General features: G+C 48.4%; 5 protein-coding genes across 5 annotated transcripts; 2 read left to right on the forward strand and 3 right to left on the reverse strand.

The window, feature by feature from the left end:
• Positions 1–767: 767 nt before the first annotated feature.
• Positions 768–3,278, forward strand: F5Y00DRAFT_261327 (uncharacterized protein; the record flags this gene model as incomplete). The annotated part of the gene is made up of 7 exons (XM_048011185.1): positions 768–892; positions 951–1,161; positions 1,215–1,310; positions 1,362–1,481; positions 1,528–1,684; positions 1,741–2,164; positions 2,219–3,278. The coding sequence occupies 7 exons, from the start codon at positions 768–770 to the stop codon at positions 3,276–3,278; spliced, it is 2,193 nt and encodes a 730-aa protein (XP_047865471.1).
• Positions 3,279–4,705: 1,427 nt separating this feature from the next.
• F5Y00DRAFT_261328 (B-cell receptor-associated 31-like protein) lies at positions 4,706–5,633 on the reverse strand (the record flags this gene model as incomplete). The annotated part of the gene is made up of 4 exons (XM_048011186.1): positions 4,706–5,081; positions 5,167–5,319; positions 5,399–5,484; positions 5,613–5,633. 4 exons carry the CDS (start codon positions 5,631–5,633, stop codon positions 4,706–4,708), a joined length of 636 nt encoding a protein of 211 aa, XP_047865472.1.
• A 941-nt stretch (positions 5,634–6,574) lies between these two features.
• Positions 6,575–8,916, reverse strand: F5Y00DRAFT_252724 (FMN-linked oxidoreductase; the record flags this gene model as incomplete). Its single annotated transcript, XM_048009964.1, has 3 exons — positions 6,575–6,662; positions 6,735–8,639; positions 8,702–8,916. 3 exons carry the CDS (start codon positions 8,914–8,916, stop codon positions 6,575–6,577), a joined length of 2,208 nt encoding a protein of 735 aa, XP_047865473.1.
• Positions 8,917–10,004: 1,088 nt separating this feature from the next.
• Positions 10,005–12,633, forward strand: F5Y00DRAFT_235070 (galactose oxidase). Its single transcript, XM_048007512.1, has one exon. It carries the CDS (start codon positions 10,612–10,614, stop codon positions 12,178–12,180), a length of 1,569 nt encoding a protein of 522 aa, XP_047865474.1. The 5' UTR covers positions 10,005–10,611; the 3' UTR covers positions 12,181–12,633.
• F5Y00DRAFT_53151 (uncharacterized protein) lies at positions 12,597–14,331 on the reverse strand. Its single transcript, XM_048013773.1, has one exon. It carries the CDS (start codon positions 13,847–13,849, stop codon positions 13,148–13,150), a length of 702 nt encoding a protein of 233 aa, XP_047865475.1. The 5' UTR covers positions 13,850–14,331; the 3' UTR covers positions 12,597–13,147.
• Positions 14,332–16,752: the final 2,421 nt, after the last annotated feature.

The following is a 16,752-nucleotide window of genomic DNA, read 5'->3' on the forward strand; positions in this document are numbered from 1 at the left end:
GAAGAGCCTCCGTACTACCAGAAGTTACCTACTTAGGTAGTAGAACAGCGAAATCAGGATTTCCCCCTCATCGGTACTCATCGGTATCCTTCCCCAACAACATCTCGGTCCTCATATCTCTCATATCTATGTAATTCAGCCTCGAAGGAGCCCTAGGGTATGCGGATGCGCTCCACGTCCTTTAGGTCGCAGTGGAGCTCTCTCGACAAATCTCATGCTGATGTCCTTCATAGCCCCTCCTCCCTCTGACCAGCAATTGAATCGACCTAGTCCACCACGTTCAATCTGTCCAGTTACGTCCAACTCTGTCGTCTCGAAAACCCATACATACATCTGATCTTCCACCCCTGTCCCGCACTTCTACGGATCATCCTTTGTAGAAGCGACCAAGCTGTTGTTGGTCCTTAGTCTGAGTGTTGCATAAGACTTAAGGCGATCGGCTTAATACCCGATAGCGTTAAGGCCTACGATTGATCCAAATTCTATCGCTTTTTCGTGGACAGTTCATATTCCCCAGTTCATCGGGTCCTACGTCAACTTGTCTTCTCCGGGTCTCTGGCCATTGCAGGACCCAGATCAGGCCCATTACGCGACCGCTATACGTGGTATACATATCCGTCGTCGCGTGGACCATAAGCGCGCCCACGGCCTTTTCAGCCGCAATACGTTTAAAAGAGAGCTGCTATCAAGTGCAGCTTTTCTTTTTAACGCTGCCGGACCTACACCGCGGCCAACACATCCCAGCATTGCCCATTGCCAAGCCAGCCATGGCCCTCGAAGCTCCGTTGAGAACGTCAACCGGAAGTATAATATCTACTTTCTCGCCACACATGGAGATGTCTGTATCTTCCTCAGAGTCGTCTACGGCTCCTCATTCGCAGTTTCGTCCAATGTCCGTCGTTAACTTATATTAAACGTCGCCGTCGGGGATTTATGCTCACATGAATCAGGTCTACTAGCTCTGTAGAGTCCGGTTCCCTTCGACCGTCATCTGCTCTTGCTCGGCCATCCTCCGCCAATCATTATCTTATGAGCCCGAGCGATATTGTCGGCCCTTCACCAGTTACGTCTGTCGGGACTGAGGTAACAGAAATAGACGACGAAGCATCTGACGAGGTTCGATCCCAATCTTCCGTAGCGAACCCTGATCAGCAGCCTCAGGTTGGTGGCTTGAAGATGGGAAAGCACCTGAATTATTGCTAACTTTAAGCTAGCTGCTGATGCTCAGGACGAACATCCCCGATCAGGTACGGCAGACAAATGAAGAGGCGATATCAGTCATACACGCCCCGGAAAGCTTTCGGAGTTGGGTGAGTTGGGAATCTGAGACTCTGGTTAAATTATACTAAGTGGCATTGTAGAAAACTACCGACAACTCGCCAAAGTACTCAGAATCGACAGAGAGGACATCACCTAGGTCTCCTATCTCTTCGAAAACTGAGGATTCTGCATTCCTACCTGCTAGTAGACAAGTCCCAAAGGTAAATGTCCTCCGAAGATGGTCAAGGTGAAAACTAACTCCTACAGTCCAAAACCTCTGGCCTACCAACACCACCCCCTCTATCGACGGATGTCAAACCTGTCAGATATAGTATTGACAGTGCAACACCCAGGGCTCAAGATCTCCAGGAAATAATGAGCGAGTCATCAAGAGTCAGGTCCAGCAGTGCTAGTAGCCTCGAATGTTAGCACAGCCGCTCTCTTTTGATTAATTTAATGTTGTAGCTAACAGCTTGCTAGTAATCCCAGAAGAATCCAAGGAGCCAGAGACAGATGCTGAACCTGGCCTAGAAAGCTACGATGATGAGGAGTACGCCACACACGTCCAAGAGCAGGGCAGCGAGGATGTTGAAATCAAGTCTTTAAAATCGGCCCTGCAAGAGTGTTGGACCTTATGCAATACCTTGGCAAGTCTCAGCACTCATCATCGAGAAAGAGTATTCAGTTCATCAGGAACTCCCGATGGTCACGAAAGAGCCTGGAAATGCTGCTGGAAACTATGCCAGCGGTTGTACAATAGCCGAGACGAAGTTGATGAGTCTTCTAACGTCCGTCAAAACTTAGACTTGTGCCGGGATTTCTGCCAGGCTCTCTTCGATATACGGCAACGCGGGGACGAGGTGTCAGATTCCGTTTTACGTGTGAGCTTCGAGCTCAATAACCAGTTGGTTTACTTGTTCTACGATGTTTTGAAGTGGCTATGCTAACAAACATCTAGCCTGTACAGCGCGCAGGACAACCGAACTCTTCCGGAGGCTTTCCGAGAGCGGACTTTAGACTTCTACATCACGCTATGCCATCGACTTATGAAGCAGCGCGGTGAGTTGGGCGAGGAGACAGACTCGCTCCTTTCCGCCTGCTGGTCTCTTGCAGAGATGCTATTTAGCTTACGGCAGAGCAAGAGGGATAGAAGGATGCCGGACGGCGAGCTTCTTGGTTCTGCAGTCCAAGCATGTTGGGAGCTCTGTGACATATTTAGGGAAGGATGGACGCAGATTCGGCCCGATAGGGGGACACCACGTCCCAGTCAGGCAAACTTTTTCTCATACAACCGAGAACGGGAGATAGCCGAGATGGCAGATGGACGAGAGAGCAGAGCCTCGAACCGCTCGAAGACAGGGAGCCTCAAGAACCACTCATCCCAGGGAGGAAAGGTAATGCGGAAACCACCACCTGTACCCGAGACGCCCGTGACCGAATTCGAAGACACACCTGTCTCTCCCGATACCGAATCGCCGCAGGTACCTAACATCTTGGTACTAGGAACGGAAAGCAACAGGGGCGGAAGGTGGTCTAGTAGCGCCTCAAACTTCTCGAGCTACTCACAGAGCAGCCAAAGGACGTCCAGCACAGCCACAACAGCGACGACGAACGAGGATCCTAACATCACACGCATAAAGGTACTTATCCTGAAGGCGGCGTTAAATGTTGGTTTCTCACGAGAGAGCAGCGGACCGGATGGACACCATCACAATAGTGCAGCATCGCTGCAAGCCTTCGTGAAATCGTTACCGAGCGGATCCTTCGGCTCGTTGCCAAGCCACGCGGCACTGTTACAGAGTTACAAGAACCTGGTGGTGGGCGATTCCCCCTTTCGACAAGCTACAGCGTTACCGCCACGTGGGAAACGTGTCTCGGCGGCCGACGTAGCAAAGAGCGTGGAGTGGATGACGCACCGCTCGAGCCAATACGGGTTCTTGCGGGACTTATTCAAGCTCGTGTTTGGTTTCCAGGCCGAGGAAGCCGAAGGGCGTAGGACCATGAACATCACAGTCTAAGAAGGCAACATGGGGATGAACCAATCGCAGGGAGCAGGCTATCTGCTCCCCCGTCCTTCGTTTCTACTATATAATTTGAACGGGAAGGGTATCTTTTCACATCTTGCATTGCGAATCTTAGCGTGGATGGGGACCTAGGGGGGTTTGGAGAGGTTTTATTCGTTTCACTTATTAATGTCTTGCTGTTGTTGTTGTTTGATTTTCGCCTTTTTGCCCTTCGCTTTAAAGATACCCCCTTTTACTCCTCACGGAATGACGAAGCCAGATGACTACTACGCAGAGCGGCGCTTGGGGGGCTATATTACTGAAGAGAGAGAGACCGAGACTGAGACTTGGGGATAGGTAAAAGGAGAGAAGAAAGAAAGAAGCAGGTTTGTTTGGGTGAGAACAGCTGCCTGCGTACCTGACCTGTCTGGTCTCGTTTATATTATAGGTGCTTTTTGATGCCAGCGTCATGTACGAAAGCGGCCGGAAAATTATATGCTATGATATGATTATGTCACACTGCTAATTTATTTAGTAAGACGAAGAATTGAAATATTATGAATTTAATTTAATGGGTTTGTCCTAATAATATAAGTGCAAGCAAGCTTTTATGTCGTAAAGACTAAATATAATCAGATGCCTACATAGGTAGACTACCTAATGTAGCCAAACGCTTGGTTAGTGGGTGTTATCAGACCACTTCTTCAAACTACATAGTTAGATGCCAAGGTCATGTTTGTATGTATAGGGGGGGCGTAACGTAACTCTGTAAAATGCGCTTGTATTTCATTGACCTTGTTTTCCTCCTTTACTTTTATACCTGACTACCTGTTGGTACTACTTATTACCTATTGGTATTATTCGATGTTAGGTAGTCAGTTGCAAGAAAGCATGTCTCTATACCTTGCAAGCGAGTTTAGGATAATTCAGACAAGACTATTAGCACATCCAGAACAATATAAAAAGCAACTCTTACGCCATGCAAAATCACACGGCAGTCCTCTTATCACACATAAATTATCTTGAACCACGAGGCGGTAGGTAGAAACCTCATTTTTACTATTTATCAGACTACCGTCCTCTAATGATACGTACAGCCACCGAGTAGAATAACCAGGCCATCCACGCGTAGTCAAAGCCATGTTTCTCATGTTTCTCATATAGTAAAACAATCTGGTCGGCCCAGTCCTGTCCGGGTCCAACCGAGGATGCAAATATTTCCCCCGACCCGTGATTTCTCCTGATACGCCAGTGAGCCTTGGAAGCGGAACGGAGATGTCCGCTTCAGACGTTGGTAAGGAAATTCGGAACTCATATGACATATGCCATCTGCCCCACACCCACACATCCACACACCTCTCAATTCACCTCAGATAGTATTTTTGCAGCCCTTGTTCGGCTTCGGCACTGGACCTGCGGCATCATAGCAACGCATCCGAAGTTTATTTGTCCTTGCGAGTGCCAGCGGGGGGTAGGGTCTCGCCATACTTCTCGCAGAGGTCATGGTACTCCCTGGACAAGCCATCGGCCTGCTTCTTGAGGGTCTCGATGTCGCGGTCACGCTTCTCGATCTCGGCGCGGAGGCGGGCGATTTCAGCGGGCTTGCCGGCCTCAGCTAGCTTCTCGCTTTCCTTAGTCTTGCGGTCCGTGCCCTCGTACTGCTTGACCTTCTCTTCAAGCCGGAGAACCTCTAGGATCATCGTGTATGTCCGGTTCAGAATCAGCGATAGGAACAGGGTGAAACCGCATAGGTACATGTTCCGCTGGCTGTAGAACTTGCGGGCTTGAACTTCGAGACGCTCGTGGCCCATGACCGCTCTGTTAGGGAGGTGGTGGTTAGTATAAGGCTACGGGAGGGCGAGAGAGTTGGTGGAGGAGGAGGAGGGGGAGGGGAAAAGCTTACGCAGTGCCCTTCGCTGTGTCGGTGGCAGCGGCAAGCTCGAGCTGCACGCGGTAGACGCGATTAACGCTGTCTAGGAAGAGGATAAGGATAAAAACGAAGGTAATTTTCAGCCAATACTGAAATTTAGCAACGACGGGATTTTCGGAAAGGAAGCTGTAGTTCGTAACACACACAGTTAGCAAAGGCTACAATTTGCTTAGGCGAGAGAGGATATTATTCATTGTTGACGTACGTAAACATCTTCCGTCGGACGGTGAATGGCATCGGAACGACGAGTAGCATGAAGAGGGACATCTCCGCTACGAGGAGCAGGAAGACCTGATTGTCCAAAATTAGCAAGTCGAATACATTCATCGTGGGCCATAAAAGCTAGTGCTAGCATTCGATAAACTCTTGTTTCGAGAATGCTGAATGCTTCAAAGGAAGATTGCGGATGCGGAACATACAAGCGAGTAATAGAGCGTCATCTTGGGCGAGCAGCTCGTGGAAGGAAATTATTGTGTGTGTGTGTGTGTGTGAATGCCCAAATGTGTGTGCGTTGTCAAGGGAGAAATTGACGTAGGTAGTTGTCGATATATGCAGGTGATGGTAATCGTTGACGTATAAAAGACGAGGAAGATTGGGTAGAGATTCCTGTCTTAAGTTGCAACGAGGCTTTTGGGTTATATGTGAAGTTTTTTAAGGGAAAAAGTATGTGGGAAGTGGAAAAAATATTTATGTAAAAAGGTCGAAAGGTGGCCTTGTCTCACGAGAAGTTGTTACCGAAGCGATAGCTGCTGCTGGCTGCTGGCTGCTGCTGAGCTGGTTTAGGTGGTGAGTGGGTGAGTGGGTGAGTGGTGGGGCTGAAAGTGGCAGGTACCCTAGTATTAAAGCTTGGAAGTCTGGAAGTCTGGAAGTCAACTACGTCAGCTCTTACAGAGGAACAAATGACGTTGCAGTTACACAGCAAATCAGGTACCTAACGCTGCTTTTACCTAAGCACATTTTATAGCCGTCAAGTCAATGTCACAAATACTAACCAACTAGCCTAACAAAATGTACTGCTAGCTTTAATCTTGTATGCTTGCAATGTTATTTCAGCCGTACATCAAGAAACAAGAAACATTACCAATAGGTTTATTCATTATCTATTAAAATGTATAAGTCTGCTTCTGCCTAACTGTCGTGCCATGCAGAAGCAAATGCAATCTGGCCTGTTACGATGCCTGGATGGGAGGCCGAGGGCCGCGTGTTCTGCGCCACAGTTCATCAAATGCAGCAAATTACTCCATTGTATTGGTCGTGATATACCTAGGTATCTATCTATCTGCTAGCAAAATTGCTTCGAAATAGGAATATCATCCCCGAGCTTGGAGTTTTGATTGCAACCGAATGAGTCAATACGTCGCCCATGAAGATAAACTAGAGTTTATCCTTCCGCCTCAATCTCGTAGCTGTTAGACTTATGCTTGGGCTGGAATTTGAACCCCGGATGAGCAGGGCCTAGGAACATCTCGCTACGTTTTATGTTAGTCATACCCGGGATAGTAAAAGACAGACAGAAAACAGCAAGGAAAATCGAGACATACCTAATCTTGATCCAGTCCTTGTAGTTGTCACTCGCTAGAAGAGTCTCGAGCTCGTTCCGCCCCTTGTATAGCGGTGGCCTGTCGTTGAGGCTAGGGGGAAGGTATTCCAAGACCCCAATGGGTACGTATCGGTACGTGAAGCTCAACCACTCCAGTAAGAACCGCCTCGTGAAGCCCAAACCCAGCTCGTCAGATCCCCATGCTTCCAGTCCGTAGCGGACAAATTTCTCTATATAGCCTAGCCGCTCAGACGCAGACTTATCCAGATATTGTCCCTTCTCGATCTCCTCGAATAACCACGGTTTGACCATAGCGCCTCGCGCAATCATGACGGTATCAACTTTGGCGTTGTCGATATGTTCGAAGTAGTCCACATGCGAATAGCAGTCCCCATTGCCAATAAAGTAAACTTTTCCGCCGGCCGTGTTTGCCTGGGTGCTCTCGTCTGCTTCTTTGGCCGTGTCCGTTATCTCATCCTTCTTAGCCTTGTATGACTTGATCAGACTAGTACATTCGGCGATGTATGACCAGTTAGCACTTTTTGTATATCGCTGCTGTCTGCTTCGTCCGTGCAATGTAATGGCCGCGCACCCAGGTGCTCCAAGTCTGTCCCGTGTATCCGGACCCCCAAAGGCAAGCCTTTCGATTAACCTGTCTGCTGTCGGCTTCCCATCCCGTACCCCTGTTCGCAGTTTTGCTGTAATAGGTACTTCTCCAGAGACGACATTCATACCTCGAACCATCTTTTCTAGCTTGCTAGGCGTGTCAAGAAGTCCAGAGCCAGCACCTGACTCGTATACCATGTCGATAGGACATCCGCAGTTCAAATCTACCACTCGAAGGTGAGGAAGAAATTGGGTCAAGGCCTCGGTTGCCTTCATCGCTACCCAAGGTTGATTACCCGAGATCTGGGCGCCGAACTTGAGGTCCTTCGTATTGTCGTAATCCTTCACAACCGCACCCGGCTCGGGTGTGTATCGTGGGGATACGGTTTCCGACTCGTGCGCCTTCATAAGTGCCCATTCGCCCTTCTGCCCTTGTACGAGAGGCATTCCCATGGCCATTTCTGAATATGTAATCTGAGCTCCCAATTCGACGCATAGCCGTCGAAAGGGTAGATTACCCTGCGTAGTTAGGGGAGCTAATACCGGAGTTTCCTTCCCGAAGTAAATCTTCCTCTTTTCCGATGGCTTAAGCGGGGGGTCCACGAACTGAGCCCTGAGCTCTTCCCTGCTATCAGCATTTGTATCGTCACCCTCTTGCTTTTTAGCTTGATTGTGTACTTGTCGCATAAGCTCAGTATCCTTTTCTAACCATTTTATATACGGCTCGGACTTCTCGAACTTAACCTTTCTTCTGGCTAGATCCCACTTAGTATCGGTAGATACGACGTTGACCACGCCTGGTCGTTGATCAGGATCTTCGTCAGTTTCCATAGAATCATTATTCTGGAGAAGTACGAGCTCTTTTCGTCCGTCTTCTTGCTCGACTTCCTTAGAGTGGCTCTTCACGAAACGGCACTTCCATCCGGCGGTACACCTACCATACTTCTCAAAAACAGGGCATTTGCCACCGAGAGTATCGAGGTCCTCACGTCGACCCTCCTTGAGATACTTGCGTAGGTCATGAGATAAGTTACACCTTTCGCCAAATTTACAGGGTTTGGGTGAGAATTCGTTGGAGTAGGTAATGCTGTTGCATAGGCGGAATGCGTCTTCGTGATTGCCGAAATTGCGGTTCTGATTTTGGCCGCCTTGCTTTTTCCTGTTCTTTCCCTTCTTACCATGGCCGTCCCGACCGTCCCGAGGGTCAGGTTTGCCATTGATAGAATCATTTGTGGCAATCCCAGCTTCTGCTGCATCATCATCCACGACCTTAGCTCGAGCCTCAGCAGAGATAAGATATCTAGCAAATTTTGTTAGCTCCGGGTAGGGATGTAGATGGGTCTTAAAGGGTCTTAAACTTACTCAGCTTTCACGGGCGCAACACCTCGGGTTCTGTCCTTCGGCTGAGTTTGCCCGTCTTCTTGTTTTGTCTCTTCATGATCAAGCTTTTGTCTCTTAGACGCGGGACCATCAGTCTCGGTATGTGCACTACCATTGGCATCGTGCTTCAGGGACTGGCCTAGGCTACTTGTGATTACGGTAGCCTTGCTATCTTCAACAAGTTGTCCGTCTGCCATTTTGAGTTTGAAGATTTGGCACTGAAATTACAAAGATGTTGCAAGTTTTTGGCTTGATGAATTTTTGTTTCGCGTGTCGAACTTGTACTTTTTATTTTTATTTGTACTAAAGTTGCCTATCCAAGTACATGTACTTTGTACTTCGTACCGAATACGTAGAGCCCCGCGTTCTGATTGGCAACTGCCCCGCTATTGAGAACATGCTTAAAGGTTTGGCTTTTGGATCTTTGAAGAAGAAGAATTATTATTATAGTTACTACTTTGCATTAGCTTATGAGACAAGTATTAAACTATGCTCTTCTTTACGGAACGAATAGTCCATGTCGTTAGTGTTGGAATCGTTATACGATTACTATTAAATCTTATTCGACTTTATTGTTATAGTTGGTTGATACCTATAGTTACTAGTTACCTAACTATAGTTAGTTAACTATAAAAAGTAAGTTATAAGAATCAAGTCTATTTACTTCGTTAAATGGTTCAATTTGAAGTTGACTGGGAACAACTGCGAGTAGATATACTTCTTATATACCTAGCTCAACGCTATACCGATAATTATTAGAGAGCATTGGTAATAGTAGTTTGGCCAATTGTAGTCCTCATTGTATACCCTATCTGCATTGTATAATACAGCAAGCATAAGGTAGTCAACCTCCAAATACCCCAACAAGGATTACCATCCTATCTTCACATGAATGTATATAAACCATATAACCTTCCATGCAAAAGACATATTCTAGAAGGTCAGATGACACGAACACGATGTGCTGCGTTGGCCATCTCCCGCACCAGCCTCGTGTCCGTGCATGTAAAGGTTGGTAAATGATACACTGCAGTCGTGCGGCGAGGAAGGGCGACTAAATATAAGCATAACCTTGTTAGATGCAGCTCCTATATAAATTGACTTTACCAGCTTGGTGGCACCCTATTATTGGCAGTTCACACTCATAATATACAAATACATTACCTAAGGTATACAAATACGTATACGTGGGACGAAAGGCAGGTGCCGTTATCGCTATCACCCCGTTACAGTAGGTGCAGGTACGTATTGTCAGCTATTGTATTGTACAAGCCCCCGGCTGCCCGGCCAAGGCGGGGGGTGGTGGATACGCGGGATTGGCTGAGGCAGCTGAGGTGGTACCCATTTGCTCCAAAAGTTTCCGACTCGTTCAAATCACTTTTTCCTTGCTTCATCTTCTCTTTCTAGAAAAGTGCCCAATTTCATGCAGGGGCTTGAAGAAAGCAAGGGATGCCCGCGTGGCCTTGTCAACAAGAGTTCAACCTTGACCATTTTGTATTAGAACCATTTTTTTTTTCTTAATCTGTCATCATTCTGTGCTCCGGATTTCATACTGGCATCAATACTGGCATCATCTATTTTGACCTTGAATAGGTACCTATAGCTTTCAAACCGTTTCAACCCTTGTTCGGGTTCAGATACGTTCTTCTTTGAAACTGCCCTACCTTAACTTGTTCTACCCCGTAGTTTTAAACCCCATGCCCTAAATCTTTACTCGAGTTTCTCCATGCCCTTGCGCGACTCGCCTACTGACTACCGAGAGACTAAGCTAGGTGGATAGGTTGGGCAATTGACCGTGTGACGTATTTTTAGCAGTTTAGCAGACTACGATTTGGATACCCCCCCTAGCTTTAGCTTCGGACGCGGAACGTAGGCCATGTTATTCGAGAACCATGCCCTCCGCTAACGAAACTATGGCCGATAACCCACGATCGCCCTCAAGCGCCAAGTCGAGGACCATCCGATCCCAAAAGATTGCTCCGTCCTCCGTCGACGGCGACAGTGGAAACGAGGCCCAAGATCGAGCTGCTCCCCCTACCCGAAGCCACACACCAGGCCACCTCTCATCCAAGAGCCAGGGAAGTTCCTCGAGTAAACGCAAGGCATCGGAGCCTTCAATACGTTCACGTTCGCAGTCTGTCTCTAATAAATCCGCCTTTGCCGTGCCACCGCCCCAGTCTGCCCCGACGCCTATCCCCACCCTCACCCTTCGGCGCCATGGTGACTATACTACTCCCGTACCGTCTGATCCGCAGGTCGGATCTTCTAGCCTAGATGATGGACGGCGGCCGGTAGCTATGCGCTCGACATCGGCCATCGCCGGCCGGGCCACGACTACGAGCACGGGGTCGGGAGCCTCGGGTGGTTCTCGCAAGGCGTCCTCCGTTCCACGGCCGCGTGGCCCCTATGTCCCCTTTCCGCCTCTCCAAGATCCTAAGACAGCACCCGATGTGCCCGCTGCACCTTCATCAGGCATGTATTGGTCGCGAGCACCGGTGTCCGGAGCCCCCCACACTCCACTCCGTGCACACACGACTACTTTAATCGGGAGTAACATATACGTCTTTGGGGGTTGCGACTCGCGTGCCTGCTTCAACGAGCTATATGTCCTAGATGCCGACTCGTTCCACTGGAGTAGCCCACATGTGGCGGGCGATATACCTGTTCCCTTGCGCGCCATGACGTGTACAGCTGTCGGTAAGAAACTGGTAGTGTTCGGTGGTGGAGATGGGCCGGCTTATTATAACGACGTGTACGTGCTGGACACGGTTAACTTTCGGTGGCATCGGCCGCGGATAGTAGGGGACCGGACGCCGAGTGCGCGGCGGGCGCATACTGCCTGCCTGTATAAAAACGGCATCTATATGTTTGGCGGTGGAGACGGAATACGTGCTTTGAACGATATATGGCGGCTCGATGTCACAGACGTGCATAAGATGAGCTGGAAGCTAGTATCAAGCCCCTCGTCAAGCAGCTCAAACGGAGCGGCAGTCAAAGATACTAGCCGACCTAAAGCACGGGGTTACCACACAGCGAACATGGTAGGAAGCAAGCTGATCATCTACGGAGGATCAGATGGCGGCGAGTGCTTTAATGACGTATGGGTATATGACGTGGACACGCACGCCTGGAAGGCAGTGCACATCCCTGTGACGTTTAGACGGTTGTCACACACCTCGACGATCGTAGGTTCATATCTATTCATCGTCGGGGGTCACGACGGCAACGAGTATTCCAACGACGTTCTGCTGCTCAATCTAGTCACCATGACTTGGGACAAGCGGAGAGTATACGGCCTCCCCCCCAGCGGCCGCGGATACCATGGTACTGTGCTACATGATAGCCGGCTCGTCGTAATCGGTGGCTTCGACGGCGGCGAGGTTTTCAGCGACGTCTGGATACTCGAGTTAGCCGTACATGCGTATTACTCACAGATAAGCCATTTTACTATCGAAGTCTAGGCCAAACCCGGGTTTACCTTTACCGCTGCGAGTTTAGAGAATTTTAGTTCGGGCTGTTGGCATCTACATAAGGGGCGCTGAAGGTCAGATTTATGCGGCCATGTTCGGTTTATGTATCAACCTTTAATCTAGCGTGGGCTTGGGACTAGATTACATATCATTCTGATAGCGTTGTTCTTTGTCTATGACGGGTCGATTTGGGCCTCTATTTCATTATGTGCCATCATCCATGCAAATATGAGTTATCCACGCAAATGTAGCTATTAGGCACCATTTTCTGAATTGGGATCGGGAGGATAGTATTGCTTTGAGCGTGCCGTTACTGGTCTTGGGTCTTTTGGGGCGCCGGGACACGTAAAATGGGCAAAGGGTGGATTGGTATCTTATACAGTCGGATCAGGTCACAGGATGGTATACAAGTCTAGTACCTTGAAATAATATGGTCTATGTTATATATAATATTAAAACATGATGCATCATCATCGTCTATCAGTCATATCGCCTTCGCCCCCTTAATATGCCAAAAAGAAAAGAAAAAAAGGAAAATATCCATGGCCTCCTTTTTTTTCGTTCCCTTCCTCCTCCACTCCCTCCCTTAAGTCTCTACGTTCGGCGACGACACAACGTAGAGTAAACCACATAGTCGCCTACGCTTGCTCGTCCGCTTTTTGTAATTTGTATGTACATGAAGAGAGAAAGAGACGAGCGAAATGACGAGATTCGCCTAACCCAACCCAACCCAACCCAGCCGCACATGGCCGAAACTCCGGGACTATGATCGATGCAAAGGAAAATATGCAGGTGAATCCATTATCCGGGACGCAACGGAAATGCCTAACCGCTCTACACGCTCGGCAGATATAACACTTTATCCTAGCCTAGCAGTCCGCCCCCATCACGTCTTCTATTATTATCCCTTTCCCCGGCAGTTGAAGAACGCCGCCGCCACCACCCACCAGCCGCCTATCTATTGCGAATTTCCCTTCTGCGTCTTCTGCGCCGCGAGCCGGCGCTCCTCAGCAGCGACCATATCCTTCCACAGGTCCTGGCCCTCGTACTCCTCCTTGTGGACGCGCTTCTCGATCAGGGTCTTGTGCTCGGGGTCGTTGGGGTCGAGGACCTTGATGGTCTCCCAGCGGCCGGTGCCGGAGCGGGCGTCGGAGGTCTCGAAGACGGCGGTGGCGACGAGCACGGCGAGCGTCAGGCCCTGGGCGTACATGCGGGCCTGGACGAGCTTCTGCGAGCTGGAGAGGTACCTGTTGCGGCCGACGACGCCGAGGGCGACGCCCATGGCGGCGACCCAGGAGGCGAAGACGATGGAGTACCGGTTCTCGCGGGCCCAGGCGGACAGGCGCTCCCAGCTGGTCTCCTGCTGGCGGATGAGCTCCTGCGTGCGCTGGGCCTCGTCGACGTAGAAGTTCATGGGGTTGTTGGCCTTGTGGAAGGCGTTGGAGTACCGCTCGGCGTTGACGATGGCGCCGAAGGTGCCGGTGGATGTGACGAGGAAGGCGCGGAAGGGGAGCGTGAGCGATCGGAAGGCTGGGTACCGTCGTGATGCGAGCATGACGCCAGCTAACCCGGCACCGAGACCTAGGGTGCCACCGATGAGACCGCCCTTTAGCACTTGGCTGTAGTGCGCTTTTTCTTCCTCTTTCGAAATAATCTTCATGGCTGCGGTTTTATGATTATATGTACGTGTGCGTAGTGCGGGGTTTTATCGATTCTTTCGACTGCTCCGATACTTCTTTATATCGTAAGTAGTCCGTCCGATGCTTTGGGATGAAGTCTTGTCTCTAGTATTACAAGATCTGTATAACTCTAGGTATGTATGTATGCACGTGGTTATGAGAAATGTGCAAAGTGTGAATAGGCGAGTCTAATGTGTAAGCCACTTGAATATGATTGCTTTGAATATGTGTTATAGGTTATAGGTATCGTGATAATAGCTTGGTATCCTCCAGGTCGGTACGCGGGGTATTATATTTGAGCCTCTTATATTTGAGGATCCGGGGAGTTGGAAATTAGACGGGCAACAAAGATCAATTGAGCAGTTTGCGATTGGCTCCTCTTCGGGATTCAGGCGGTGACTCTTAGTAATAACAATTATAACATAGCACAACGTCAAACTGACGAAGCTGTTCGCAAAGGAGAAAGTCGGGAAAAAAATTACATGATGTAATCCACCGATGGCACGTTCCGGCGCACTCTGGTACCAGTTCTGGTACGAGGTACGATGGAATGTGGTGCAGTGTGGTTCGGCCAAATAAAGCAGAGCCCGAGTTATTCCCGTGCTGTGGCTAATGATTTGTGGCTTACGCAGCAGTTGTTATAAGTCTTACAGGCTAATATGTGCTAAAAAGGCCTAGAAGAGCACTGATGCCACACTTAGACCCTATAAAGACGCCTATCACGAAACTAGCGCCCGCTGTTCGCCGTTTGCTCGCTGTTGGATAAAAAGGGGCTTTCGGGGTTTGGCAATTTAGTTCTCGCATTTAGTGGCCAACTCGGCGTCTTCCGCCAAACTCAGCTGTCCTACATACCTCCGTCGTTATAGAATGCGACAGCCGCCGTCCTGCCGTCTTCAACCTACTTAGCGACAAACCTCCGTAGGGCTGCGGCTGTCGTCGCGGTATTTCAGGTGAACTTCGTCGGCGGTGCGGCGTGTCTTTCGGATTTTCAATTCCGAATAGCAATATAGTTCAATAATTTCTTTTGCGGACTTTGTTGAATAGGCGGATAGGTTGAATTGATGGAGATCGGCGAGCCATCTGGCTTTGTAACGACCTTGGACATTCTTGATGTTTTATTCTTAAGTACAATCTGGATAGAGTAGCCTACTAGATAAAGGCTTTGAAATACTCTCAGTCAAGTTTACCTAACAACCTAGCAGACTAGGAAGAACACAAGGAACGGCGTATCCCAAACATTCGTGGAATCCGGTCTGCGAAGGAGTAGAAACCCGGGGTCTCAGTCAAATCATCGGAGCTTACGCTCCAGTGACTATTTGCCTCCTCAGTCCTGATAGCACAAGTCTATCACGTGCCGTCAATGGTCGTCTTGGCGTCTCTTGTCAGCTCCGTGTCCAATGCTTCCGAACTGTCTTAGCTCAGCCAGGGCTAAGCGGGACAAGCGCAGGGAGATGCCGTTTCATGTGTTGCAACTCACCTGCTGCTGCGGGTGGGTCTGGCAGGTCTGGTAAGGCTCGGTTAAAGCTGACACGAGCCAACAAATTCTGGAAATATTCTAAAGGAGAGGTTGAGTCTATGTTAGCAGCTTAGGTAGGTACTTACCTTGGCCATGCGAGCAGGCGGGATAATGACTTTAGTTCGCAATAACTAATATAGGATCTAAGACCAAAGCGCCACTAGAAGCAGAGTATCGTCGGTCCTTCTTCCGGAAAAGACTGACAATAAGACGTCCGTGTTAAGTACATACATACCTAGTAGGCAACTTGGTAAGGAAGACTTGATCCGATAGATCCCCAGGAGATCCAGATGGCCGTACGAAAACGGGGTTGCTTTAGGACGATCGATCATAATTTCCCCCCCAGACAGCCGGCGCCGTGGCGCGCATGGCCAACTTATGAGAGCCAATCCCACGCGAATCCGCTGAAGCGAGCAGAGTGGCTCTCGCTACTGTGTGTTACCGCGGCTCGGAAATGAAGTCTGACATTTGAGATTTGAGACGACAATACCAAAATATGCTAAGCCGGCACTTCGGCGGCATCTTGTGTAATAGGTTGCCATTAGCCACGAGACCGTCTCTCTGAGCGACAGCTTAAAAAAACATGGTTTCAGGATTTAATTGACGCCGTCCTATCTCTATTCCATCTCTATATAGTTAGCGGGACGATCTCGTTAGTGTAGTGGGAGCTTAGCCCGTCTAGAACGACTGTTGGGTTTCTGGGAAAGCTGGCAATGTGGGAAGTGGAAAGTGGGAATCGTGAGGATCAAGATTGTGTGCGGACTGCAGAGTGGAAGATGCTTCTGTGAGGCTTATTCCGGGGCTGGCGCCTCTGGGCCAGTGGAATTCGAAGTGGCAGAGTGGGAATTAGGAATTAGGAATTACAATAGGTCTCGTTACATACAAGTTTCTAGGATGAGACAGGGTAGCGCGGTGCTAAATGGGGTTATTTAACCTAGTATGGCTAGTAGGTAGCTTTGCATACAAATTTATATATAATAGTACAAAATGTCAATAGAAATAGTTAATAATTAAATAACCACCTACCTTAACGGGAAATATAAAGACCTTATAAGGCTTACGTAGGCCTTATATTTTAAGCAATTTTTATTAAGTTTAAAACCTTATAATAAATTATAAATTTAATACGAGGCATTTAAACCTTATAAATTAAATAAGTTTTATAAGTAATTTATTATAAATACCTTATAAATTATCTTTTAAAACCATTGTAAATAATTTATTAAATTAATTAAAAATAAATGTTTAAATCGCTTATATAATTTATAATTTAATAACGGTTATAAGCGTAATAATATATATAATCGTAAAAAAAAAAAAAAAATAAGTTTAATTATTACATTAATATTTTATTTTTTTTATTATTTA

The sequence above is a fragment of the Daldinia vernicosa genome (genome assembly GCF_022497035.1).
Source record: "Daldinia vernicosa strain CBS 139.73 unplaced genomic scaffold F5Y00scaffold_19, whole genome shotgun sequence".
In the NCBI taxonomy this organism is placed as follows: domain Eukaryota; kingdom Fungi; phylum Ascomycota; class Sordariomycetes; order Xylariales; family Hypoxylaceae; genus Daldinia; species Daldinia vernicosa.

Bases quoted from the DNA above. Each gene is read 5' to 3' on its own strand.
- F5Y00DRAFT_235070 (XM_048007512.1), top strand. From the start codon at position 10,612: ATGCCCTCCGCTAACGAAACTATGGCCGATAACCCACGATCGCCCTCA.
- F5Y00DRAFT_53151 (XM_048013773.1), bottom strand. From the start codon at position 13,849: ATGAAGATTATTTCGAAAGAGGAAGAAAAAGCGCACTACAGCCAAGTG.